The following is a 26248-nucleotide window of genomic DNA, read 5'->3' as shown; positions in this document are numbered from 1 at the left end:
TCTAGGCTTGAGCTTTTCTTTGTGGGAGTATTTTAAATTACAAATCTCTTTTTGTTATACATCTCCTCAGATTTTCTGTTTCTTCTTGAGTTGGTTTTGGTAATTCATCTTTCTAAGAATTTTTATGTCATCTAAGCTGTCCAATTTGTTGCCATACGTTGCTCGTGATATTCCCCTTTATTTATTTATTTATTTATTTTAAAATTTGTCGCCCAGGCTGGAGTGCAGTGGCACAATCTTGGCTCACTGCAACCTCCGCCTCCCAGGTTCAAGAGATTCTCCTGCCTCAGCCTCCCGAGTAACTGGGATTACAGGTGCATGCCACCACACCTACCTAATTTTTTGTGTTTTTAGTAGAGACAAGGTTTCACCATGTTTCCCCTGGTGGCTGGCTCCCCTTGTACTTCAAGTCTCAGCTCAGATGTTCTCTTTTCAGAGGGGCCTTTCCTGTCTACTCAGCCTCGTCCTCCAGTTCCTTGTGATCTTCCAGAGTCCCTCTCCCCTCCTCATTTTAGTTATTTCCTCCATAGCTCTTGGTTCTGAAATAATTTCTATTATAACCCTGTCTCTACAAAAAATACGAAAACTAGCTGGGTGTGGTGGTGTGCACCTGGGGTCCCAGCCACTTGGGAGGCTGAGGCAGGATCACTTGAGCCCGGGAGGTGGAGGCTGCAGTGGGCCAAGATCATGCCACTGCACTCCAGCCTGGGTGAAAGAGCGAGACCCTGTCTCAATAATAATAATTATTAATATGTATTAAATATAATTATAATCATATAATTATTATTTCCATTATTTAGGTGTTTTTCTTCTTTCACTCCCTAGAATTCCAGGATAGCTATGGTCTTGTCTCCCTTAGTTACCACGTGGCCCTCAGGGGCCAGCCTGGGCCTAATGTACAGTAACCTCCTAATAGTGATAAATCTGCCCATTACACTTATATTCAATCTGGATGTGAGATCCACACACTATATATTAAACCCATCAGGCGTTCAAACTGGCAACAACAACAAAAAGGAGTGACCGGGCACAGTGATGCAAGCCTGTAATCCCAACGTTTTGGGAGGCCGAGGCAGGAGGATTGCTTGAGGCCACGAGTTCAAGACCAGACTGGGCAACATAGTGAGACCTCTACCAAAAAAAAAAAAAAAAAAAAAAATTATCCTGGTGTGGTGGCGCATGCCTGTGGTCCTAGTTACTGAGGCAGGAGGATCATTTGAGCACAGGAAGTTGAGGCTGCAGTGAGCTATGATTGCACCACTGCATTCCAACCTGGATGACAGAGTGAGACCCTGTTTCTAAGGGAAAAAAGAAAAAAAGGAAACAGCGAGAAAAAAATTTAAAAAGGACAAGTGTCTACAACCCAGTCCCTTTATGCGTTGAATCAATCCCAAGGGCAGGAAGAAAGGAAGTGGCTGGGCCACGCCCCTTTACACACATGGAACCAATCAGAAGCCAGATTGAAGCACTGGAGACCCGCCTATAAAGAAGTAGCCAATCATAATGAAAGAGTGGCCCATAGAGGCCACGCCCTTTGACTGAAATCACCAAAGCCGCCTCAGTGAAGGGAAGCCCTAGGGTCATTTAGGTTTATGATGGGTTATCAGAAAACAGTGGGGGTGTGTGAGTTTGAGGGGCGAGGAGGGGTAGGGAGAGTTTAGAGGAGGAAAGTGGAGGCCGGGCGCGGTGGCTCAAGCCTGTAATCCCAGCACTTTGGGAGGCCGAGACGGGCGGATCACGAGGTCAGGAGTTCGAGACCATGCTGGCTAACACGGTGAAACCCCGTCTCTACTAAAAAATACAAAAAACTAGCCGGGCGAGGTGGTGGGCGCCTGTAGTCCCAGCTACTCGGGAGGCTGAGGCAGGAGAATGGCGTAAAAACCCGGGAGGCGGAGCTTGCAATGAGCTGAGATCCGGCCACTGCACTCCAGCCTGGGCGACACAGCGAGACTCCATCTCAAAAAAAAAAAAAAAAAAAAAAAAAAAAAAAAAAAAAAAAATGAGGAGGAAAGTGGAGCAGCCAGAGGGGAGCAGGGAGGGGGTTGTGAGAGGCTAGAGGAGGGTGGCATGGGTGTTCCGGAGCCAGCAAGGCTACTGTGGTGGGTTCTGGCTTGGGGTGCTGTCCCCTGGCTTGGGGCAGTGTCAACTTTCAGCACCTTTCTAGCCAGAGGAGTTGATTTGGGTGGTCTCAATTGCTCGGGGACTCAAATGTCCCCTTCCCGGATCCATGACCCCTGTCTGCAGATTCCACTCACCCAGCATCTCCTCCTCAGGCCAAGACCCATGGCTACTGCAACGAGCCCCAGGGACTTGAAGTCACCGGTCACTCCGATGCAGCCACTCATCCCAGTGCAGCTGTTCACCCCAATGCAACCAGTCACCCTGATGCCCTTGCGTCCTCCAGAAATAGATTATTTGCTGCTCGCCATCATATCCTTCTTCTGCATCCTGCTGGCAATCCCCGCTCTGGTGTTCTCCCTCAAGGTGGGCACCACCCAGCTACCACAAACTCTCTTTGTCCCCAGATCTGCCTTCTCTTTCCTGCCGATGCCCTGCTTCTCCCCAGGGACCTCTTCTCCCCAGGGACCTCTTCTCCCCAGGGTGTTTCTTGGGGATTTGCCTCCTCCCTCTTCACCATCTGCGTGCCCTTGCCCCTCTCTAGGGCCACCTCTCTGCTCCTCCCTCTGGGTTCTGCCCAGATCAACTCCCTCATCCTGGCACCCTGGTTTCTTCCTTTTTCCCCTGGTAGACTGAGCCCTGCCCCCCCTGCCCTCCCTCAAGCCACCACCCTGATCTTCCCCTCTTCGCCTCTCCCCAGGGATTTTCCTCCCCCGCCCGTCTTGGAAATATTCACACCAGCTTGTCTTTACCCCCACAGACCCGGGAAGCCAACTTCCTTGGGAATCAGAGAAAAGCACGGATCAATTCCAGACTGATTTTGGGCTTCAGCATTGCCAGCATCCTGGTGGGCTGCATTGTGATCATTTGCTCCATTGTAATCAAAAGCTTGAAACAGAAAATATGAAAACCTGCCTCCCTCAGTGACTAATGGACTGTTCCCCCTGGAACTAGGACATCAGTAACTGCCTGTGCTGGAGGAAGTCCCCCCTCCATCAGCATTTTTAAGAGCAGTAAAGTTTATGAGGAGGTTTCCACTTTCTGATTCATCTGCTGCATGCATGTACGTGTGCCCACATGTTCACATCTCCTGTGTGTCCACATTGCTAGGTACCACAGGACTCTCATATATATAATGAACATTTATTGGGTAACAGTGCCGGGCACTGTTTTAAGCCTTAGTGGTTCAGCGCTGATTCAGGCAGATGAGGTATTTGCCTCCATAAAATTTACATTATATTGAGAGGACACAGGAAAAAAAGAATAAAAGAGTAAAATATAAAGCAACAAGATAATTCTAGGTCAGTGCTGTCTAACAGGACTTTTTTTCAATGATAGAAATTTCTATAATCTACTTGGTCCAATATGGTGGCCACCAGCCAAACATGGCTATTGGCTCTTGAAATGTGGCTAGTGCACCTGAAGAACTCAACCTATTTTTTTTGTTTAATTATAGTTGAATTTAATTTGCCACATGTATTACTGGCTACTATACTGGAAAGCACAGTTCTAGGTGGTGAAAAAACAGAATGAAATAGGAGCATGCCCTCCTACCTGGGCGTGCCCAGGACACCCCCGCACTGTCTTCCTGCATTTCCTCCTCCTCTCCTCTGCTGAATCCTCCCTCCCCCAACCCTGATCATGGCCTTCAGTTTCACTCCAGGTGGCCCTTCGGCAATTTCACCCCTTCTTAGAAAATTTCACCCCCATCAGCCTGTCTTCATTTCCATAGGCACGGATAGTGAGCCGTTTGGAAAACAACGTCAGTACAAAGAGAAATTGCAAGCTGGCTTTGGGCTTCAGCATCAGGGCCATCATTCTGAGCTTGTTAATGATCCTGCAGGTTCTTGTGACAGCAGACAGCCCAGAAGCAGGAGACCCATGAGCCAGAAGCCCTCTTGTAATTGCCCTGTACCCTTCACAGTTCCAGGCACCACAAGGCCTCCTTGCTCCCCTGGGAACTTCAGAGCTTGGATTTGGACATCAGCACCCTGCCCTTGCCCCGTCCCATGGAGGAAGTCTCTCCACCAGTACTTTTTTTTTTTTTTTGAGCTGGAGTCTCACTCTGTCGCCCAGGCTGGAGTGCAGTGGCACAATCTCGGCTCACTGCCACCTCCGCCTCCCAGGTTCTAGTGATTCTCCTGCCTCAGCCTCCCGAGTAGCTGGGACTACTACAGGTATGTGCCACCATGCCTGGCTAATTTTTGTATTTTTAGTAGAGACAAGGTTTCACCATGTTGGCCAGGCTAGTCTCGAACTCCTGACCTCAGGTGATCTGCCCTCCTCAGCCTCCCAAAGTGCTGGGATTACAGGTGTGAGCTACTGCGCCCGGCCCTGAATATGATTTTTTAAGATCCCAGAGTGAGGACGGCCTGGAAATTTCCTGAAGAAGTGAAGGGCTCTGCATCCAGCCCAGGACGGCTGACCTTTCCAATCTGCACAAAGATGGGAGAGGAACAGAATGCAGGGGCCTGGCTGCCAGCTTAGCTGGGCTGGGGGCCAACTCCTTGACTCCTTGACCATTTTTTCAATTCTGACCATCTGCCCCCTGCACCTGGCCTGGAGAGGAGGGAGAAGCAAGGTCCCTGCATGCCCAGCCCCTCTCTTTCATCCCCCCAGGGTTGAAAGGGTGGGGTGACCTGCTCAGGAGGTGAAAGGCATTGCTGGGCCCATTATCTTATCAGGGAGACGCAAACACTGTACCCAAAGTCACGGTCACAGTGACTCCTGTCACTCGGCAAACACTCCCCGAGGCCAGCTTGGGCCGGGCAATGCAGGGCACACAGTAGTGACTGAGACATCCTGGGCCCTGCCCTCATGGATCTGGAGGGGGAGATGAAATGTCACCAAAACATGACAGCCCAGAGTGGTCAGGGCTGTGATGGAGGAATTATGGGGTCAGACTTGTCAGGACTGGGATGGGGGAAGCACAGGCAGGGAGGTAGGGGCTGTGATGGGGAGGCCCAGGGGTCGGTGGAAGCCCAGGGAGGTGCCTGACCCAGCCTGGTGGGATGTCCAAGGCTTCCTGGAGGAAGGATCGTCTGTGCTTAACAGGAAAGGTGAGGAGGGGTTGAACATGGGGAGGAGGTAGGGTGCACGCTTCAGGTAGAGGAAATTGCATGTGCCGAGGTTTTGAAATGATCGCTTGGAAAAGCAGAAGGCCTGGGCGGGCAGGATCCCAAAGCCTGAAAGGGAAAAGTGGAACATGGGAAGAGGATTAGCCAGGGGTCTGATTTCATCAAGGTTTACAGGGTGCTGGGTCCCTAAGAGTGTGTATGGCCGCAATTCTAGGACGCTATTGTTCAAATTCCCCTTCAAACCCATGTAATGTTCACCATCCACCTTTTTTTTTTTTTAGACGGAGTTTCGTTCTGTCACCCAGGCTGGAGTGCAGCGGTGTGATCTTGGTTCACTGTAACCTCTGCCTCCTGGATTCAAGAGCTTCTCCTGTCTCAGCCTCCTCAGTTGCTGCGACTACAGGCGCCCACAAATTTTTGTATTTTCACTTGGCAAATTTTTTTTTTTGGAGATACAGTCTTGCTCTGTCGCCCAGACTGGAGTGCAATGGCGCAATCTTGGCTCACTGCAATCTCCACCTCCCGGGTTCAAGCGATTCTCCTGCCTCAGCCTCCCGAGTAGCTGGGATTACAGGCATGTGCCACCATGTCCAGCTGATTTTTGTCTTTTTAGTAGAGACGGGGTTTCACCCTGTTGTTCAGGCTGGTCCTGGACTCCTGACCTCGTGATCCACCCGCCTTGGCCTCCCAAAGTGCTGGGATTACAGGCATGAGCCACTGCGCCCGGCCAAATTTTTGTATTTTTAGTAGAGACAGGGTTTCACCATGCTGGCCAGGCTGCTCTTGAACTCCTGACCTCCAGTGATCTGCCTGCCTCGGCCTCCCAGTGCTGGGATTACAGGCATGAGCCACCGCTCCTGGCCCACCATCCATTTAATAGTCTGTCCTCTGCCCCCTCTTTCGCAAGAAAAGAAAAATTTTTTCAATTCTGACCGCTAATTGTTCTCAAAAAAGTTTCCAGTGTTCTATGCGCCCCAGGCTCAGAGAAACTTGCACTACTGTGGACCGTGTCATGCTTGCAACATTCTTGTGAGAAGTTTCTTTGCCCCTGAGTTGTGCTAGAGGCTGTCCACCTGCCTGAAATGGCATCGTGTGGTCCACCCAGGCTTCATTCCAGGGTGCCAAAGACTTGGAACACTTCCCAACTTATCCAGATCCTGCCTGTGGACTAAGGCCTCTGTGTTCACCTCCCAGAGACAGGGGTTAGTATTGCTTAGACACACGGTGAAATAATAAGTTGCACAAGCAAAGACCCTCCCCACAAAAACACAGAACTTGCGTACCATCTGAGGACTACAAAATCAAGGGAGTAGGTAAAAGTATTTACCCATGAACCCAGCTGAGCAGGGGACGGTCAGAATGGACAAAAGTGGCTGGGTGTGGTGGCTCATGCCTGTTATCCCAGCATTTTGGGAGGCCAAGGCGGGTGGATTACTTGAGGTAAGGAGTTGGAGACCAGCTTGACCAACATGCAAAACCCCATCTCTACTAAAAATACAGAAATTAGCTGGGCGTGGTAGTGCCCGCCTGTAGTCCCAGCTACTTGGGAGGCTGAGGCAGGAGAATCGCTTGAACCCAGGAGGTGCAACCCAGGTTGCAGTGAGCCAAGATCGCACCACTTCAGCCTGGGCGACAGACCAAGACTCCATCTCAAAAAAAAAAAAAAAAAAAAAAAAAGGACAAGGCCTTGGGGCTGGCACAGGCATCCACTTTAAGGGGTTGGGTGTGGGAGGTCTGGAGTCTTAGGGGAAGTGCTGGGGGCTCAGGCAATGGTTGTATTTCAATTACTTTAACCACCAGGGCAGCTGGGTGCCAGCCCTGGCTGTGGCACTGTTTTGAGTAGAAAGTAAAGATGGCATAGAATGGTTTCCTGATCACTCCCTAAGGCTCTTAAGACCCCTCCCCACCATGTCCACCCTGCTCTAGACAAGTTACAGACTCAAAAATGGGGCATGGCCTGACACGGTGATGTTCTGGGGCGGGAGGTTGGGGGGACACACATCCCTTCTGTGTTCCTGCCAAAAGCACACAACCCGAACCTAATCACGAAGAACCAGCAGCAAACCCACACCAAGCGAAGTCTACAAAATCACTGACTCATACTCTTCCAAAACGCCAAGGTCATGAAAGATAAGGAAAGACGGAGGAATCGTCACGCAATGGAGGAAGCCAAGGAGACACAGCAACAGAATGTGAGGTGTGGTCCCGGACTGGATCACGCACTAGGAAAAGGACATTAGTGGGAAAACTGGGGAAATTCAAATAAATCCTCTAAATCACAGGTGTTCAATCTTTTGGCTTCCCTGGGCCACATTGGAAAAGAATTGTCCTGGGTCACACATAAAATACATTAACACTATCGCTAGCTGATGAGCTAAAAAAAAAAAAAAAAAAAAAAAAAAATCGCAAACAAATCTCATAATGTTTTAAGCAAGTTTACGAATTTGTATTGGGTAGCATTCAAAGCAGTCCTGGGCCACGTGCGGCCCGCAGGCCATGGGTTGGACAAGCTTGCTCTAGATTATTTACTAGTGTTTGATTAATGTTAATTTCCTGAGATTGATTATTAGACTGGGATTATGTAAGAAAATGTCCTTATTCATACAAGACACATGCCTAAGTATGGATAAAGGGGATCCTGTCTTCAACTTGCTCTCAAATGATTCAGCCAAAAATTTAAAGAATTCTGGCCAGGCACGGTGGCTCATGCCTGTAATCCCAGCACTTTGAGAGGCCGAGGCGGGTGGATCACTTGAGACCAGGAGTTCGAGACCAGCCTGGCCAACATGGTGAAACCCCATCTCTACTAAAAATACAGAAATTAGCCGGGCATGGTGGCAGGTGCCTGTAATTCCAGCTGCTCGGGAGGCTGAGACACAAGAATCGCTTGAATCCAAGAGACAGAGGTTGCAGTGAGCAACCAAAAAACCAATTCTATCTATCAGTCATCTATCATTTATCATTTATGTATCCATCTATTTGTCTAACATCTATTATCTATTCTTTTTTTTTTTTTTTGAGACAGTCTCACTCTGTCACCTAGGCTGGAGTGCAGTGGCACGATCTTGGCTCACTGCAACTTCCACCTCCCAGGTTCAAGTGATTCTCCTGCCTCGGCCTCCCAAGTAGCTGGGATTACAGGTGCGCACCACCATGCTCAGCTAATTTTTGTATTTTTAGTAGAGACAGGGTTTCACCGTGTTGGCCAGGCTGGTCTCAAACTCCTGACCTCAGGTGATCCATCCGCCTCGGCCTTCCAGAGTGCTAGGATTACAAATGTGAGCCATGGTGCCTGGCCCAGTCCTCCTTCTAATGAACACCAAACAAATAAAAAGGAGATACAGTGTCGGGTTGGAGTAAGAGGTGTAGATACAGTGGGGTAAAGGAACAGAACACAGTAGGGTGCAGTATTACAGAGTGGACTCTCTGAAGAGGTGACATTTGAGCTGAGACCTGAAGGAGGTGAGAAAGCCAGTGCAGACATCTAAGGAAGGGGGCCCAGGCAGAAGGAGCTGTAAGTGCTAAGGTCCTGAAGCAGGAATGACCTTGGTCTGTGCAAAGTGCAGCAGCGAGGCCAGTGCCCCTGGAAACCTAGTAGCAATGGAGGCAGGACAGGTGACCAGGGCCAGATCTTGCAGGAAGGAATGCAGAGTTTATTCTGAGTGGGAAGGGAAGGCTTTGGGGGGTTGTAAGCGGAGGGGGTGACACAAGCTGTCTAACACGGCTCAGAGCTGACGGGTGCCCAGTGAGTGGGCAGATTCACTGCAAAGACAGTGTGCAGCCCCACACCACCTCCTCTTTGGAGGTTTCTTCTAGCAGGCTGGGGATGACCAGCCATGTGGGTGCGGGGAGGAGCTCCGGCTGCCCAGCAGCTTTGAGTTTCCCAGGTGACCTGCCCCAGCGGAGAAGGACGTTGCCAGCGCAGTTATCTTATCAGGTGCACTCTCACCTGCTCCTGGAGACATGCCCACCCCTTAACATACCAAGGTCCCCACCATTCCACTGGCCCAGCCCCTCACTGCTGCCCATGGAGGTCCCTACCTGAGGGATGAGGAGGGAGTCCCCAGGCTTCCTGGCATCTGTCACCAAACACCAAGCTCAAGTCAAGACCCTCGGACACATCCTTTCCCCATGTTGCACCTTGGTTTCCCCATCTGGGGTAGGGACAGGGAATGCTTGAGAGCTATAAAGGCTCTAGCTGGGTATGTGAGTCCCTCTGAGCCTCAGTTTCCCCCTCTGCACAACAGGAATGATAGTGCCACCTGCACAGGGTTTTTTTGCAAAGACCCGTGAGGTCACACGTGCAGAACATGGCATGTGTATGGTGCTGCTGTGGTGAAGTTCGGGTTTTTCCATTGGTGGTGCCATACAAGAGCCAGGCTCTGGGGTCAGGCCTGGGCTGGAACCCTGTCCCTAATTCTTAGATGTTGAAATCTTCTGCAAAGTCCCTGGTGGGGGCTAAGAAGAGAACATCGCTTTACAGGGCTGCTGTTAGATGCTAAGGAAACCATTCGAGTGACACACAGAGCATACTCAGCCCACAGTGAATAGTCCGAGTTCAGAAAACATTCAGCCACCATAGAGAGTGTTGTAAGCACTGCAGGGTGTGGTGGCTTCTGCCTGTAATTCCAGCACTTTGGGAGGCTAAGGCGGGTGGTTCACCTGAGGTCAGGAGTTTGAGACCAGCCTGGCCAACATGGTGAAACCCCATCTCTACTAAAAGTACAAAAATTAGCCAGGTGTGGTGGTGCGTGCCTGTAATCCCAGCTACTCAGGAGGCTGAGGCAGGAGAATCACTTGAACCCAGGAGGCAGAGGTTGCAGTGAGCCGAGAGTGCACCATTGCACTCCAGCCTGGGTGACTCAATCTCAAAAAAAAAAAAAAAGTGTGGGAGCACCCTCCTCTTCCATGCCTCTTCAGGCATGTGCTATTTAGACTGAAAGAGGACACTCTGCAGCCAGCCGATCTGGTTCTCACTCCATTACATCCTAGCCTGTGACGGAGCCATATGAGAGTGACTCAACCCCTCCATGCCTCAGTTTCCCCATCTGTAAGGGGTCTTGTCGCCTCAAAGGGTTATTGGAAGGTTAAATAAGTTAGCACACGGAAGCCCTCAGCACAATGCCCATAGGAACAAACCTTGTGTTTGCTCTTCTTGTTGCTGAGGTTGTTCCCAGGGGCTCCCTGATCTCAGGGCAGGTTGACATGGGGGGATCTGGGCGGGGGGAGCAGCCCAGGAGGGAATGCCTGAGGCACCCAGGCCTAGAGGTCACCCCAAGGAGCCCTGTAATCAGCTGTGGTCGGGCGGTTCTGCTCCACCCCCCCGCCCTCCCTGGATATATCAGGACTGGACCAGGCCCAGGCTGTCGGGTGGGAGCACAGGCACCGGGCACCATGGGGAAGGCCGTGAGTGGGGCCCAGGGGTCCGGGGTGTGGTGGGGACAGGGGTTGCAGTGGAATCTGAGGCCTCCCTCCCTCCATCCCATCCATCCCCAGGAGAACTACGAGCTCTACTCGGTGGAGCTGGGTCCTGGCCCTGGCGGGGACATGGCTGCCAAGATGAGCAAGAAGAAGAAGGCGGGCGGCGGGGGTGGCAAGAGGAAGGAGAAGCTGGAGAACATGAAGAAGGAGATGGAGATTGTGAGCTCTGGCTGGGGAGGGGCGGGAGCTGGAGGGTGGGCTGGTAACCAGGCAAGTGGGTGGGGAGGGGGCCAGGAGAGCCCAGAACAAGCATCCTGCCCCACCCCACCACACAGAATGACCACCAGCTGTCAGTGGCGGAGCTGGAACAGAAATACCAGACCAGTGCCACCAAGGTGAGCTGGAGACTGGGAGGGTACAGAGAGGGGAGGGGGAGAGAGGGAGGGAGAGGGAGATGGAAGGAGGGAGATGGAGAGAGGGAGAGAGAGAGGGAGATGGAAAGAGGGAGAGAGGGAAAGGGAGAGATGAAGAGAGGAAGATATGGAGAGATGGAGAGAGGGAAGGGGGAGAGGGAGAGGGAAAGAGAGAGATGGAGAGAGGGAGGGGGGAGAGGGAAAGAGAGAGATGGAGAGAGGGAGGGGGGAGAGGGAAAGGGAGAGATGGAGAGAGGGAGGGAGAGAGGGAGAGGGAGAGATAGAGGGAGAGGGAAAGGGAGAGATGGAGAGAGCAAGATATGGAGAGAGGGAGAGAGGGAAGGAGGGAGGGAGGGAAGGAGAGAGGGAAGGAGATGAAGAGGGGAGAAAGAGGGAGAGAGGGAGAGAAGGAAAGAGACAGGGAGGGAGATGGAGAGAGGGAAGAGAGGGAGAGGGAGAGAAGGGAGAAGGCATTAGAGAGAAAGGGTTAGACACAGAGATGGAGAGAGGAGTAGATGAAAAGAGAGCAACACAGAAAAGGCAGAGACAAATACGGAGAGAGCAGCAGGAGACAGACACACAGAAAGGTGAATGAGGAGAGACAGACAAAGGGAGAGATGAAGGAGGGAGGGAGAGACGGGGTGGGGGCTGGAACCAAGAGACAAAGAGATGAGAAGGAGCAGGACAGACCGAGCTGGGGAAGTGAAACCGAGGCAGGGGGCTTCCTTCAGGGTGTGCATGTGGAGGAAAGTCCCCAGCACTGCCTCGCCCTACCCCTCTGTCCCAGGGCCTGTCTGCGAGCCTGGCTGCCGAGCTGCTGCTGCGGGACGGGCCCAACGCGCTGCGGCCACCACGGGGCACCCCAGAGTATGTCAAGTTTGCAAGGCAGCTGGCTGGGGGCCTGCAGTGCCTCATGTGGGTGGCTGCCGCCATCTGCCTCATCGCCTTTGCCATCCAGGCCAGTGAGGGGGACCTCACCACCGACGACAATGTGAGTCATGTTGCGGGGGCTGGCTCGGGACATGGGGACCTGGGAATGCAGTACACTGAGAATGGGACTTGGGACAAGAGGGGCAGAGGAGGATGGGGATAGAGGAACACGAAAGGCAGTCTCAAGACAGGGGTCACGGCAGGTGGAGGACATTGGGATATGGATGGGGCAGACCTAAGGACACAGGGACACTGGGGTGAATCTCGGGTATGGGGACATAGGTGGGGGCATAAAGAGTATGGCAATGCAATACGTAAGAGATGGGACTTGGAGGCCGGGTGCATGGTTCACGCCTGTAATCCCAGCACTTTGGGAGGCTGAGGCAGGCAGATCACCTGAGGTCAGGAGTTTGAGACCAGCCTGGCCAACCTTGCAAAACCCCGTCTCTACTAAAATTACAAAAATTAGTCGGGCATGGTGGCGGGCACCTGTAATCCCAGTTACTCAGGAGGCTGAGGCAGGAGAATCATTTTTTTTTTGTTTTTTGAGATGGAGTCTTGCTCTGTCACCCAGGCTGGAGTGCAGTGGCGGGATCTCAGCTCACTGCAAGCTCCGCCTCCTGGGTTCCCACCATTCTCCTGCTTCAGCCTCCCGAGTAGCTGGGACTACAGGCGCCCACCACCTCACTCGGCTACTTTTTTGTATTTTTTAGTAGAGACGGGGTTTCACCGTGTTAGCCAGGATGGTCTCGATCTCCTGACCTCGTGATCCGCCCGTCTCGGCCTCCCAAAGTGCTGGGATTACAGGCTAGAGCCACCACTCCCGGCCTTGGAGAATCATTTGAACCCGGGAGGTGGAGGTTGCAGTGAGCCGAGACCGTGCCACTGCCACTCCAGCCTGGGTGACAGAGTGAGACTACATCTTAAAAAAAATAAAACAGAGATGGGACTTGGAAGCAGAGGACATGCAGTGCAGACACAGGACAGGCTGGGGCATGCAGAACAGGAGACCCTGGGACTCAGACATGGGACACCACGGCAGGGATACAAGCCTCAGGACACAGCACATGGAGAAACACAAAACATGAGACATAGAAGCACAGAGACAGAGAGAAAATGGAGGTGCAAGGCAAGGGACATTGGACATATGGCAGAGATCAGGGCAAGGGACATGGGGACTCAGGGACATGTGACATCGGACAGAGGCTCGAAAAGTCATGGCTGTGGGACACAGGATGGGCACTTGGAGATACGCAGACATGGGAGACACAGGACACAGTGACTGGGGAGCTGGAACACGGGGGCCATGGCCACGGAGGACACAAACCATGACATACAAGGTCTGTAGCACATGCAGGGATGGGGATGTGAAGATGCAGGGACAAGGGGGCCCAGGGGACACAAAGGTGGCAGCAGATTATGGAAAACCCAGGATGTGAAACTGGAGACACGGGGAATACAGGCCATGGGGACAGGAGGAGACATGGGACAGTGGACATGGGGAATGCAAGGCTTGGGGACACAGGAGAAGGGAATGTGTCAGACCAAGGCACACAGCGATATGGGGCACAAGTCACAGATATGGGGACACGGAAGATTGAGGATTCAGGGCCAGAGGATATGAAATATAGACAGGAACACAAGACACTGAGAAGACAGGGCAGGCCGAGTGTGGGGTATGAGGGACGTGGGAAGGGGGCTAAAGGCTACAGGGAATGGTGCATGAGCTTCCTAGTAGGCGGGGAAAAGCATGGGGAAAACCAAGAACACCAGAGCCCCAGGGAGCAGGCGGGTGGCCTCAGGTAGGCAGCTTCCAGCCCCTCTGAATAACCCCAGCCCTGTCCCTGTCCCCAGCTGTACCTGGCAATCGCTCTCATTGCTGTGGTTGTCGTCACCGGCTGCTTTGGCTACTACCAGGAATTCAAGAGCACCAATATCATCGCCAGCTTTAAGAACCTTGTGCCACAGGTGGGTTCCCCAGCACCCAGCCACTCCAGATCCCAGAGACTCCAGACTGCTCGGGTAGCCTCCTCCCATCAGGCTCAACCTGCCCCTCATCCGTGGCTTCCATCTTTCCCCATGGGTCCCAGTTCTCTCCATCCTCTACCTCTCCACATGCAGCAGCTCCCACCCCCTCAAAGTCCACCTCAACTTTGGCGTCCCTGCCCCGCAGCAAGCCACTGTCATCCGCGATGGAGACAAGTTCCAGATCAACGCCGACCAGCTGGTGGTGGGCGACCTGGTGGAGATGAAAGGCGGGGACAGAGTGCCCGCCGACATCCGCATCCTGGCGGCCCAGGGCTGCAAGGTGGACAACTCCTCACTGACCGGGGAGTCCGAGCCGCAGACCCGCTCACCCGAGTGCACGCACGAGAGTCCCTTGGAGACCCGCAACATCGCCTTCTTCTCCACCATGTGCCTTGAGGGTCTGTCCACTGGGCCTGCCCGCCCAGTAACTGCTGCCTCCACTGGTCCTTCTCCTCTACCTTCTAGGACAGGGGGCTTCTGCCTCCCTGTCTCTCCCCTGCATGACTGCCACCTCCCCGGGGCACACTGCTTCTCTGTCTCCCACTGTCGCTCCCTTCTCCCCAGGTCACATCCTCCACTGGTGGTGACTGACTGTCCGTCAGCTCACATGGCAGTGCACACCCCACTGCTGCCCCCTATGCCTGAGTCACTCCTTGGCCCCCCTGCAGGCACCGCGCAGGGCCTGGTGGTGAACACAGGCGACCGCACCATCATTGGGCGTATCGCGTCACTGGCGTCGGGAGTGGAAAACGAGAAGACGCCCATCGCTATCGAGATCGAGCATTTTGTGGACATCATCGCAGGCCTGGCCATTCTCTTCGGTGCCACGTTTTTTATCGTGGCCATGTGCATTGGCTACACCTTCCTGCGGGCCATGGTCTTTTTCATGGCCATCGTGGTGGCCTATGTGCCTGAGGGGCTGCTGGCCACTGTCACAGTGAGTGGGGGCAGGCGGGAATGCAGGGAGCTGAGGGGCCTACCCAACCATCTGTTCTTTCCTCCACACTTCCCCCATAACCTCCCTGCCTGTCCATCTGTTCACTCAGCTCCCATCCACTCTCCCACCTTCCCATCATCCACTCATTCAGCAAGTGCATCCTGATGCAAGCCTGCCACACATGGAGGGTACAGAGACGATGAGGCCAGGTCCTTAACTGGAAGAGGCTGAGGTCCTGTGCAGGCAGCCAGCATATCACAGGGCCTCCCACAGTCAGCACCCAGCCCCAGACCAGCCCCCAGGAAGGTGCGGGGAAGGTTCCTCTTCTCATTTTGATTGTGTGAAGAGAATTTTCAGAACCTCAGCTGGGACAGCTCAGAGAGGGGCCTGGCTACTGTATCTGGGCAGACTGGGGAAGGAGTCCCAAACAAAGCACAGGCTCAACAAAAGCTGGGGCCAAGAAACAAACACCTGGTTTTTGCAGAAGCACGTTGCACACGCAATCCCGCGGCTGGGGTAAAGCCTTCCAGGTTCTGTGAGGTGGTGAAGAGGACTGGAAGCAAGGGTGGATCCCCAGCCTGCGGTGCTCACCCCTTCCCCAGGTCTGCCTGTCCCTGACAGCCAAGCGCCTGGCCAGTAAGAACTGCGTGGTCAAGAACCTGGAGGCGGTGGAGACATTGGGCTCCACCTCAGTGATCTGCTCAGACAAGACAGGGACTCTCACTCAGAACCGCATGACTGTGTCCCATCTGTGGTTTGACAACCACATCCACACAGCTGACACCACAGAAGACCAGTCAGGTGTGGGGCAGGGAGGGCACAGGCGCCAGGGCAGGATCTGGTGGATGGTGGAGACCTGAAGGGGGCTAGGGAGGTAGTGAGGGCTTTGTACGAAGGCAGGGCGGCTCGGCTCCAGGTCTCAAAGGAGACTCGCTACTGGGTCTAGAGGGAAGGGTCATCCTGGGGTTGGGTCCCTCAGGGTTGGGTGGAACCCAATCCCACCCAGGTCTGGGGAGGGGGCCCGCGACATGAGCCTAGGAGGAGGGGGCTCTGTTCTGGTCTGGGAGAGCCGCCATGCGGGACCCAGCCTGGACGCCTGGTCTGCAGGGCAGACGTTTGACCAGTCCTCGGAGACGTGGCGGGCGCTGTGCCGGGTGCTCACCCTGTGCAACCGCGCTGCCTTCAAGTCCGGCCAGGATGCAGTGCCCGTGCCCAAGGTGAGAGCCAGGGGGCCTCCAGGGAATCCCGGGAGGCAAGTGTAGCCGGCTTCGCCCCTGACACCGGTCCCCGCTTCCAGCGCATCGTGATCGGAGACGCGTCGGAGACGGCGCTGCTCAAGTTCTCGGAGCTGACGCTGGGCAACGCCATGGGCTACCGCGACCGCTTCCCAAAAGTCTGCGAGATCCCCTTCAACTCCACCAACAAGTTCCAGGTGCGCAGCCGGCCCCGCCCACGGCCTGGTCCCGCATCTCGGGCCCCGCCCCAGGCCACACCCACTTCAGGACGGCCACGCGGGGCTTCGCTCCCAGTTTCCTCTCTCCGCAGCCAAACCCCACCCCATCTCCCGCTCTGCCTATGGCCCCGCCCACCAGAGGCAAGGTCCCGCTCACCACCCAGCCCCGCCCACAGCTTCTCTTCGGCCGGACTCTCCATGAGGAGCACCTCGCTCTCTAAATCCCGCCCCCAGCCCGCAACTCCGCACCCTAATTCTGTTCATTCCCTGCGCCCAGGACCCCAAATATGCGCCTAGCCCCGCCTTAAAGCTCACCTTCTACCAAGGACCTCTCTACACAAGGCCCGCATCTTCCACCTTCACCCTTCCCCGCAGCTCTCAGGCCCCGCACCAAGCTCTCGGCCCCGCCCCTCTCCTCAGCCCCGCCCTGTTCCTCCGCCCATATCCCCGCCCCTCCCCGCCCACAGCTGTCCATCCATACGCTGGAGGACCCGCGGGACCCGCGACACTTGCTGGTGATGAAGGGCGCCCCCGAGCGCGTGCTGGAGCGCTGCAGCTCCATCCTTATCAAGGGCCAGGAACTGCCGCTGGACGAGCAGTGGCGCGAGGCCTTCCAGACCGCCTACCTCAGCCTGGGAGGCCTGGGCGAACGCGTGCTCGGTGAGATCCCTGGCCAGAGGAGGAGACTCTAGGTGGGAGGACAGACTCTAGCTAGCACAGACTCTGCCCACCCCGCCAGGCCCAGCCCTGACCGTCCGCATCCCTGGCTGCTGGCTGATCTGTCCCAGTCCACAGCCTCACCCTTGACTTTCCTTGTACCAGTCCTGACCCCTGTCTGTCCTCACTTTCTACCTTGACCCCAGTCCTCACCTGGACTTTTCATCTTTATCCTGACCTCTGACCTCTCCCAATTTTTGTCCTGACGCCTTAAACTTCCCTGCCTCTACCCTAGAAAACAGATCTGTGGTCCAATTCTGGGCCTTTTACTTGCTGTGTGACCTCTGGCAAGAAATGTCCCCTCTCTGAGCCTCAGTTTCCTCATCTGTAAGATGAGAATGGGCCTCAAGGGTGGTTGTGAGGGTAGATTCAGATAATGTGAGTGAAGGGGTTAGCACAGGGTCAGACATCCATAGATGTTTGGTGCAACGGGCCTGGTTATTTTACTCATTTCCTGGCCCTGCTAAGGAAGGGTCTGCCCAGGGCTGCTCCCTGACTTCCCTGTTTCCGGCCAGGCTTTTGCCAGCTCTACCTGAATGAGAAGGACTACCCGCCCGGCTATGCCTTCGATGTGGAGGACATGAACTTTCCATCTAGCGGCCTCTGCTTTGCGGGACTTGTATCCATGATTGACCCACCCCGGGCCACCGTCCCTGATGCTGTGCTCAAGTGTCGCACGGCAGGCATCCGGGTATGCCACTGTGGGGAGGAACAAGTGGGGTGAGGACAGAAGATGGCAGCAGGATTTGGGTTGAAGAACCCCATGACAAACCCACCTGAAACTGGCTTGAGCAAAAATGCATTGGTTTATGATACTGAAAAATTCTGGGGAATTAAGCTTCAGGTATAGCTGGATCCAGGAGCTCAGGGTCATTAGGAATTTTCCTTTCTCCATGTCTCAGCTCTGCTCTTTGCTCTGCTGGCTTTATTTGCAAGCACTCCCTCCACTTGGGGACACACACACCCCTGCTCAAGCAGCTCGAACTTAACTCCCACCTGTTTAGCCACCCCATAAAAAGAGAGTGCCTCTTTTTCAGTAGCATCAGATTGGGTCACTCATTCATCCCTGAGCCAGTCACTGTGGCTGGGGGATGGAAGACCTTGATTGGCCAGATCTGGGCTTTCTTGCCCAGTCTTAGCCAGGGACTTCACTGCAACCGATGGTCTAGGGAAGAGGAGTGGTTCCCCAAACACAAAACAAGGGTGGGAAACCCAAGGCCAGGCAGGCAGTGCCCAAGCCCTTCCTATGTCTCTAAGGCCCTGTTAGATCAGGGCCTTGTTACCTTTCTAAGCTCGTTCCTTAGCCCTCTTTGCTTGTTCACTCCTCTGCGATTATGCTGTCCTCCCTGCTGTTCCTCCGACAGTTTGGGCCTGTCCTCACCTCAGGGCCTTTGCACCTGCTGTTCCCTCTCCCGGGAGCACTCCTCCCCCAGCTTTCCATGTGGCCAACTCTCTCGCCTCTTACAGGTCTCTGCTCAGATGTCACCTTCTCAATAAGCCCTTCCCTGGGTACACTTAAAATCGAGTCACCATTTTCTCCACCAAGCTTAATATGTTTTTCCCACCTTGTAACATACTATATAATTCATTTCTTTATTTTCTGTCACCCGCACTAGAATGTCAGCTCCTCAAGGACGGGGATTTTTGTCTCTTTTGTCTCTGCTATATCCCAGACATGTAGCAGGTGGTCACGCTTGGTCAAGTAAATGAACACGTGTATCAGCAGATGTCTCCCAGGGAGGACGGGGGATTGGGCTGATCTGAAGGGGTCAGGGATCCACTGGTTCCACCTACAGGTGATCATGGTGACGGGTGACCACCCTATCACCGCCAAGGCCATTGCAGCCAGTGTGGGCATCATCTCGGAAGGCAGTGAGACGGTGGAGGACATCGCTGCCCGCCTCCGTGTGCCCGTGGACCAGGTTAATCGCAAGTAAGCCCCCCTCAGACCTCTCGGGGTTCTCTCCACATCTGGCACAGACTAAGGTCCCAGTGAGGTCTTCCCATCTCCTCCCCAGGGACGCCCGTGCCTGTGTGATCAATGGCATGCAGCTGAAGGACATGGACCCATCGGAGCTGGTCGAAGCCCTGCGCACCCACCCCGAGATGGTGTTTGCGCGCACCAGCCCCCAGCAGAAGCTGGTGATCGTGGAGAGCTGCCAGCGGCTGGTGAGCCCTGCTGATGAGGGCGGGCAGGCGGGCAGAGGGGCGGGGCTGGTCCTGGGCCAGCCTCTCACTGACCACCCGCCCACCCGCCTGCACCCGCTGCCTGCAGGGTGCGATTGTGGCCGTCACAGGGGATGGTGTGAATGACTCCCCAGCTCTGAAGAAGGCAGACATCGGAGTAGCCATGGGCATCGCTGGCTCGGATGCTGCCAAAAATGCAGCTGACATGATCCTGCTGGATGACAACTTCGCCTCCATTGTGACAGGCGTGGAGCAGGGTCCGGGCCAGGCCAGGGAGGGGGTAGGCGGTATGGGCACAGGAGGGAGAGGGCTGTGAGGAGGCTGAGGTGCCTGCCCGACCCCACAGGTCGACTGATCTTTGACAACCTGAAGAAGTCTATTGCCTACACGTTGACCAAGAACATCCCGGAGCTGACGCCCTACCTCATCTACATCACCGTCAGCGTGCCCCTGCCCCTCGGGTGCATCACCATCCTCTTCATCGAACTCTGCACTGACATTGTGAGTCCATAGCCCAGGGTACCCATCCACAGGGTGCCCAGAGACACTTGCCCACAGATGGACAGGAGGGGCAGAGACCACCACAGACACTCTTGGGCACAGAGTGACAGACAAGACCTGTGTGTGCAATGACAGCCAGTGCAGGACACACGGCTGGCAGGCAGGTGGACAGACCTAAATGGACAGACCTACAGCCATGCACACACAGGTGGACACTCAGGTAGGCCCGGGCCGACATGCACACACGGGGACTCAGATACAGATACGCAGACAGAGATGGAAATAAAACAGGTATCTAGCCTAACCTGAATCACAGACACGTGCCCCTAAACAGACATGGACAAATAAATGCCCTCAGATAGACCCCATCGCAGACAGACGGAAAAGAGCCACAGATACAGTCATGAATGCAGACAGAGGTATGGCTGGGTTGACAGGTATTTATTCTGTAACATTTACATAGTGCTTTTTCTGGGCCAGACACACAATCATTTCCTTAATATTGTACTCCTAACCACGCTATGAGATGAGTTTTCTTACTATCACCCCTACTTTACTGATGAGCTCATCGAGGCATAGACAGGTAGAGTGGCTTGTCCTAGGTCACTGGGCAAATAAGTGGCCTGGCTGTGCCTTGAGGCCGGGCAGTCACAGGTCCCACAGCCTGTGGTCGTGGTCAGTATGCTCTGCTGCCACTCTAGACACAAGCAGATAAGGGGGCACAGTGACACCAAGAGACTGAAGATACACAGAGATAGGGAGTAACGCAGAAACGCACAAAAGCAGAGATACCGTCACAAGAGAATTATATCGGAGACAGGGACGGAGAAACAGAGTGAGGAACACAAAGAGAGAGAGAGGGAGACAGAGGGAGAAGATAAAAGCAGATGTTCTTATGAAGCTGGACACCAGGGGCCCAGGCTGTCCAGGCTGGTGTAGCTGTGCCATCCCTGCAGGTCCTGCCTGCTAACCTCAGTCCTGTTCCTGCCCACAAGTGGGGGAAGGGGGACCCGGAGTGGAGGGGACAGGGGCCCAGCCAAACCCTCAGTCCCAGTTCCTTCCACTCCTGGCCAGTTCCCATCTGTGTCCCTGGCGTATGAAAAAGCCGAGAGCGACATCATGCACCTGCGTCCACGCAACCCAAAGCGCGACAGATTGGTCAACGAGCCTCTGGCTGCCTACTCCTATTTCCAGATTGGTGGGTGCCCATGGGCCAGGGAGCCTGGAGGTGGGGGGCTCTGCGCTGGGCTGCTCGCCTGCCCCAGGCTCTGCCTTGGGCTCTGGCTGGTTCTGGACCTGGGTGTCTGCATTTGGTCCTGGGTCTCCATTGTCCTCCGTGTCCCTCTCTGTGACGATCTCTCTGGTTCCACTGTGTCCCTGCTCTGTCTCTGACCTTGCTCTCCATGACCCTGTCATTGCCTATTTCTGTCTTTTTGGGTCCTGGATGTGTCTTTTTCTCTCTGTCCCTGCTTCTGTCTCTCTCTGCCTCTGTGTCCTTTCTGTTTCTGCATCCCTGTCTCTGTGTCCTTGACCTTCTTTGTGTATCTGTGTCCCTGTCTCTTCATATCCTTGTCTCTCTTCCCGTGTCCGTCTCTGTATGTCCTTGACCTTTGTGTATCTGTGTCCCTGTCTCTCCATGTCCCTCTCTTCCCATGTCCCTGTCTCTGTGTCCATCTCTGTCTCCCTGTGTCCCCTTGCCTCTCTCCAGGTGCCATTCAGTCCTTTGCTGGCTTCACTGACTACTTCACGGCCATGGCCCAGGAGGGCTGGTTCCCACTGCTGTGCGTGGGGCTGCGGGCGCAGTGGGAGGACCACCACCTACAAGATCTGCAGGACAGCTACGGCCAGGAGTGGGTGAGCCTCGCCCCATCCCTCCCATCCCTGGGCTCCCTCCTTCCCAGGGCCACTTGCCTTATGTGCAGTCCACTTGTTCCTCCACATGTGACTGAGTTCAGACACCCAGACTCCCTGCCAGTTCTGGGGGCCAGGACCTTTCCCACCATCTCCAGCTGCAAACTCCTGCTTCTGATGATGGCAACTGCAGATGGGTGTCTCTGCCCTGACACTAATGCATCATCTCAGATGTGGAACCAGGCCTCTAGTCTGCTATTTTCCCTACAGCATCACTCCACAGGGTATTTGCACATGTGGCCCATTTTAATGAAGGTGTGGAGCACAGTGAGGCTAGATTTGGCCAGCAGATGTGTTTAGTTCAGCTGTAGAGTTCCATACAGATGAGGCTATTTCCCTTAAACATTTTCTGTCATGGTTAAGATAGACATTGAAGCCAGACCGTTTGAACTCATGGTCTGGTACTGCTCCTCACAAGCTGTGTAACCCTGGGCAGGTTGCTTTGCCTCGCTGTGCCTGTTTTTTCACCTGCAAAGTGGAGAGAATACCAAAGTCTACCTCAGTGGTTTTCAGTTTGTTCCCAGACCAGCAGCATCAGCATCACCTGGGAACCTGTTTGAAACGCAAATTCTCAGGCTCTATCCCAGCCCTCTGGGAGCCCTTGCGGGGATTCTCATGCATGTTCAAGTTCCAGCACCACTGATTTACCTCCTAGGGTTACCCAGAGGATTAAATGAGCTAATGCACGTGCAACACTGGAGCAGTCGGGGATCCCCACAGTTAGCTGGTCTTAGAAGGAGCTGTGTTGCCAGGCATGGTGGCGCATGCTTGTAATTCCAGCTACTTGGGAGGCTAAGGCAGGAGAATCTCCTGAACCTGGGATTTGGAGGTTGCAGTGAGCTAAGATCGCACCAGTGCACTCCAGCCTGGGTGATACAGCGAGACTCCATCTCAGAAAAAAAAAAAAAAAAAAAAGTAGCTGTGTTGAAGAAATGGGCTACATAGTGGCTGCCCCCTTTAAATGGGGCACGTGCCCTCTGTTCCCCAAAGGACCGCGGTGCCTGCCTCACCTATTTTTGCCATCCGCCTGGCCCCTGGAGTCACTGGACTTTGCAAATCCCATCTGAGGATTTCAATTCCCCTTTCCCAGGCCCTTTCTTTTGGGTGCCTCCCCACTTCCACTATGAAAGCAGTCGGCCCAGCCTACTGTTTTCCCGGGCACTGTCATCTAAGCTCTGCTAGGCTGAGGTTTCTGGGCCCCAGTCTGGGGTCCTGCACACCTGACAGACTCTGCCTCTCACCTTCCCCCCACCTCCCACCCTCTGATGCAAGGCAGAGAGAGCATTTAGGGGTTCAAGGCCCTGGGACCCTATGCCTGGTGGGCTGCAGAAGCTCTCCGCCGGGACTCAGGCTGGACTCAGGCTGTTTCCATTTGCCCCTGGCCTGCAGACATTCGGGCAGCGCCTGTACCAGCAGTACACCTGCTATACCGTGTTCTTCATCAGCATCGAGGTGTGCCAGATCGCTGACGTCCTCATCCGCAAGACGCGCCGCCTCTCTGCCTTCCAGCAAGGCTTCTTCAGGTGTCCCTGGCGGGCCCCATTTCTGCCCTCCAACCCCTGGTCCCAACTCCCATCAGATCCTGACTGTGGTTTAGAACAGCCGGCAAATGCTAGCGGGTGCCGGTGCCAGATGCTGACATGCCAAAAAACTTTTCTAACTGACCAACAGCTCCCCCCAACGGCCCCCTCATTTCACTAAAGGGGTGGTGCTGAGAGGCCTGGGCCACTCCAGTGTTCAGCGTGTAGAACACCTCCCTGCTGCTGCTGACATCTGACCTACTTTGACCCACAGTATCCTGATTTGCATCACGTCCCCAATTCTTAATGGCCTGTCCTATCCTGCCCACCCCCAGGAATAAGATCCTGGTGATCGCCATCGTGTTCCAGGTCTGCATTGGCTGCTTCCTGTGCTACTGCCCCGGCATGCCCAACATCTTCAACTTCATGCCCATTCGGTGAGAGGCTGTGAGGGGCCAGGAGAGGGAGGGGGCTGTGAGGCACAGGCCTGGGATGGCCTTCACCTTGCCATGTGCCTTCAGGTTCCAGTGGTGGCTGGTCCCCCTGCCCTACGGCATCCTCATCTTCGTCTATGATGAGATCCGGAAGCTTGGAGTTCGCTGTTGCCCAGGGAGTGAGTGTGGAGACTGAGGGCCTGGGGGCGGGGGACTGAAACGTTTTCGAGCAGCTGCACCCACCTTTGATCCTCAACACTTGGCCTCCAAGCCCTTGACCCTCCATAGCAAACAGCACCAATCTCTGACCTCTCAGCCCCTGGCCCTGCCTAAGTGGCACCCCCAGCACTGAGTCTCCCTTCTCCCTCTCTCTCCCAGGCTGGTGGGACCAGGAACTCTACTATTAGAGGGACGGCTGCCTTCAAGCATCCCTGCAACTGCCACAGCAGATGGGGGCAGGGCTCATGGGAGCCTCTGGACAGCCACCAAGTCATCTGAACAACCAAGAGTCCCAGCCCCACCAGAATCTGCTTCTGCAGCCCACGACACCCCACATTTGGAGGGACCTGCCCACTCCCCTCCCCCATCCCCAAGTTTGCACCTCCCGGAGCAGCAGCACCTGGGCAGTCCTCTGAGCTGGCCTTGGGAAAGCCCCCACCTACGGTGGCGGTGGGGCTCTGACAGGGAGTACAGCTGGCCACTCCTGCAGGGTGTTTCTGTCCTCAGGACTCCAGTCCAGGCAGGAGGGCTGCCCGGGGGCCCTTCGGTAAAGACATGATTGTGTCCTGGGCGATGGTAATAAAACCAACTCATGCTGACTGTGCTGTATCCGGTGCCAGGCACTGTTCTCAGCGTCTCTCATTAGTACTTGTGATCTTCCACAGTCCTACACGTGGGGGCTGTTTATTCAGGGCTATATCTTCAGTGCCTAGGACACAGCCTGGCACATAGTAGGTGCTCAATAAACCTGCCTTGGGGAAATGATTCCTATTTCTTTGCCCAGGGTCATGGCATCTAAAGGCAAGCTGGGCCGTGACCACAGGCGCCCCCCATCACCTCTGGGCTTTCTCTGTTCTCAGCACCTTTCTCCCTCCTGGGGGCTCCCAGACACGAGGGGACCCAAGTCATTTCCACATCAAGCATCCCCCACCCCCCACCGGTGTCTCCTCTCTGAGCCTACCTGCTTACTCCTCTGTCCCAGAAATGGCCAGTTCCTGAACAACTCCTGGAGGTCCCCTCCTCACACCCCTCACCTGAAAGGTTAACCCCATCCCCCCACCTCCCACCTCTGCTGCTCCTTTCCTAGCCTCTCTGTTCACTTCTCTTCCTCTTTCTTATGTAGCTTTCTCTGGCTAGGTCCTAGGCTTCTCCTTCCTTGTGACCACAGCCCCCCAGACCTGCATGGCTTCAGTTGTTTCTGCCGTGAGGTCCACATCTGTCCCCAGCTTCCCCCAGTGTCGGAGGTGACCTACACTGGCCTCTTCATCATCCTCCATATCCCCCATACCTGTACCCATGCACTGACCCAATCTGATAGTCCCACTGTCTCATCAGTGTGGTCCCTTCTCCCTTGGAACCGTGGTAAACCCTCGGGCTTACAGGCCCCAAACTCCAGTTATCCTGGAACTTTTTGCTCCTCCCTTACCTGTTACCACCCCACGGCGCCCCCTGCCGGTAAATAAATACACACAGCCCACTGATCACCAACACCTCCGCTTGGCTTCCAGTCGCTACCCTAACCCCACCAGCCCCGCTCTAGTCCAGCCCTGGCCTCCTGGCCTCAGCCTTCCCACTCCAGACAACAGCCATCAGAGCTTCCTAAAGCCAAATCTGACCCTGTTCTTCCTCTGCCTAGAGCTCTCCATGGTTCCCAAAGCCTTCTGTGATCTGACCCCTGCCAGCTTCTGTAGTCTCACAAGCCTCCTTGAACTCATTCCAACCAGTTATGTTCCCTTGGGAAAAACAGGCCTCCTCTCTGACCTCAAGACCATTACCTCTGCCTTGCCCCAGTCACTCATTCTTTAGGTCTCAGCTCACATGTCCTCTGCTCAGGGGAGCCCGCACTGCTTCCATGGCAGGCCAGGCGGCTCCTCTGGATCCCCACAACCCGGTGTTTTCCCATCATAACCCTGATTACCTGCAGCCTGGCTCCCCACAGTCCAACCGCCCAGGCTTCACCGTCTTCTGCCAACTCAGCCCTAACCACTCCAGTCTCTCTCCCTGAACCCCATGTAAGCTGGGATTATTCCAGCTGGTAATTTCTGCAACCTACACTTATCTCAATGTGTGTGAAGAGCTATGTGGGGCATGGAAGTGTGGGAGAAAGTGACCTTGTCACAAGTCCACCCAGAGACTGCCCCATCTACTTCGTTTCCACATCAAAGTCAAAGCGATCAATCACTCCCAGCTCCCGAGACCCGTGGACCCTGTCTTTATTCCAAACAATGAGAAAGAGTGGGCCTAGATGGCGGCTGCCCTGTCTGAGGGCAAATGCTCCCTCCGGAAACACTGAGACAGTCATAGCGAGCTTTCCTAGGCCTAACCTTAAAAAAAAATCATGGGCCGGGCACGGTGGCTCATGCCTATAATCCCAGCACTTTG

General features: G+C 54.6%; 1 protein-coding gene and 1 non-coding gene across 6 annotated transcripts; both read left to right on the top strand.

The window, feature by feature from the left end:
* The first annotated feature begins 10109 nt into the window (after positions 1–10109).
* On the top strand, positions 10110–24475 carry ATP4A (ATPase H+/K+ transporting subunit alpha). Of its 5 annotated transcripts, none has more exons than XM_028839764.2 (22): positions 10110–10245; positions 10692–10835; positions 10952–11011; positions 11817–12020; positions 13814–13927; positions 14133–14385; positions 14656–14924; positions 15527–15725; positions 16032–16141; positions 16222–16356; positions 16845–17037; positions 17610–17785; positions 18891–19027; positions 19113–19263; positions 19370–19538; positions 19628–19782; positions 20857–20980; positions 21491–21636; positions 23083–23216; positions 23549–23650; positions 23735–23826; positions 24026–24475. In XM_028839764.2, exons 1-22 carry the CDS (start codon positions 10204–10206, stop codon positions 24052–24054), a joined length of 3138 nt encoding a protein of 1045 aa, XP_028695597.1. In that variant the 5' UTR covers positions 10110–10203; the 3' UTR covers positions 24055–24475. The 5 variants fall into 5 exon arrangements, 4 of the variants coding, with proteins under 4 accessions (XP_028695597.1, XP_028695596.2, XP_077838371.1 ...); XR_013410505.1 differs by lacking the exon at positions 10110–10245 and adding an exon at positions 10376–10601 and having other exon boundaries at positions 19628–19815; positions 20819–20980; XM_028839763.2 differs by lacking the exon at positions 10110–10245 and adding an exon at positions 10376–10601.
* MIR7176 (microRNA mir-7176) lies at positions 20791–20855 on the top strand. The gene has a single exon (NR_128352.1). It is a non-coding gene; the product is annotated as a microRNA mir-7176 (primary transcript).
* Positions 24476–26248: the final 1773 nt, after the last annotated feature.

Source organism: Macaca mulatta, chromosome 19 (assembly GCF_049350105.2).
Source record: "Macaca mulatta isolate MMU2019108-1 chromosome 19, T2T-MMU8v2.0, whole genome shotgun sequence".
Lineage (NCBI taxonomy): Eukaryota > Metazoa > Chordata > Mammalia > Primates > Cercopithecidae > Macaca > Macaca mulatta.
Note: the sequence above shows the minus strand (reverse complement) of the source record. Positions and strands in the feature narration are given on the sequence as shown.

What these genes read in the sequence shown, in the direction of transcription:
- ATP4A (XM_028839763.2), top strand. Translation starts at nt 10,401, where the DNA reads ATGGGGGGATCTGGGCGGGGGGAGCAGCCCAGGAGGGAATGCCTGAGG. An exon ending in GGCTGCTGGCCACTGTCACA is followed by an intron (nt 14,925 to 15,526) that starts GTGAGTGGGGGC and finishes CCCCTTCCCCAG; the next exon opens with GTCTGCCTGTCCCTGACAGC. An exon ending in TTCAACTTCATGCCCATTCG is followed by an intron (nt 23,651 to 23,734) that starts GTGAGAGGCTGT and finishes ATGTGCCTTCAG; the next exon opens with GTTCCAGTGGTGGCTGGTCC.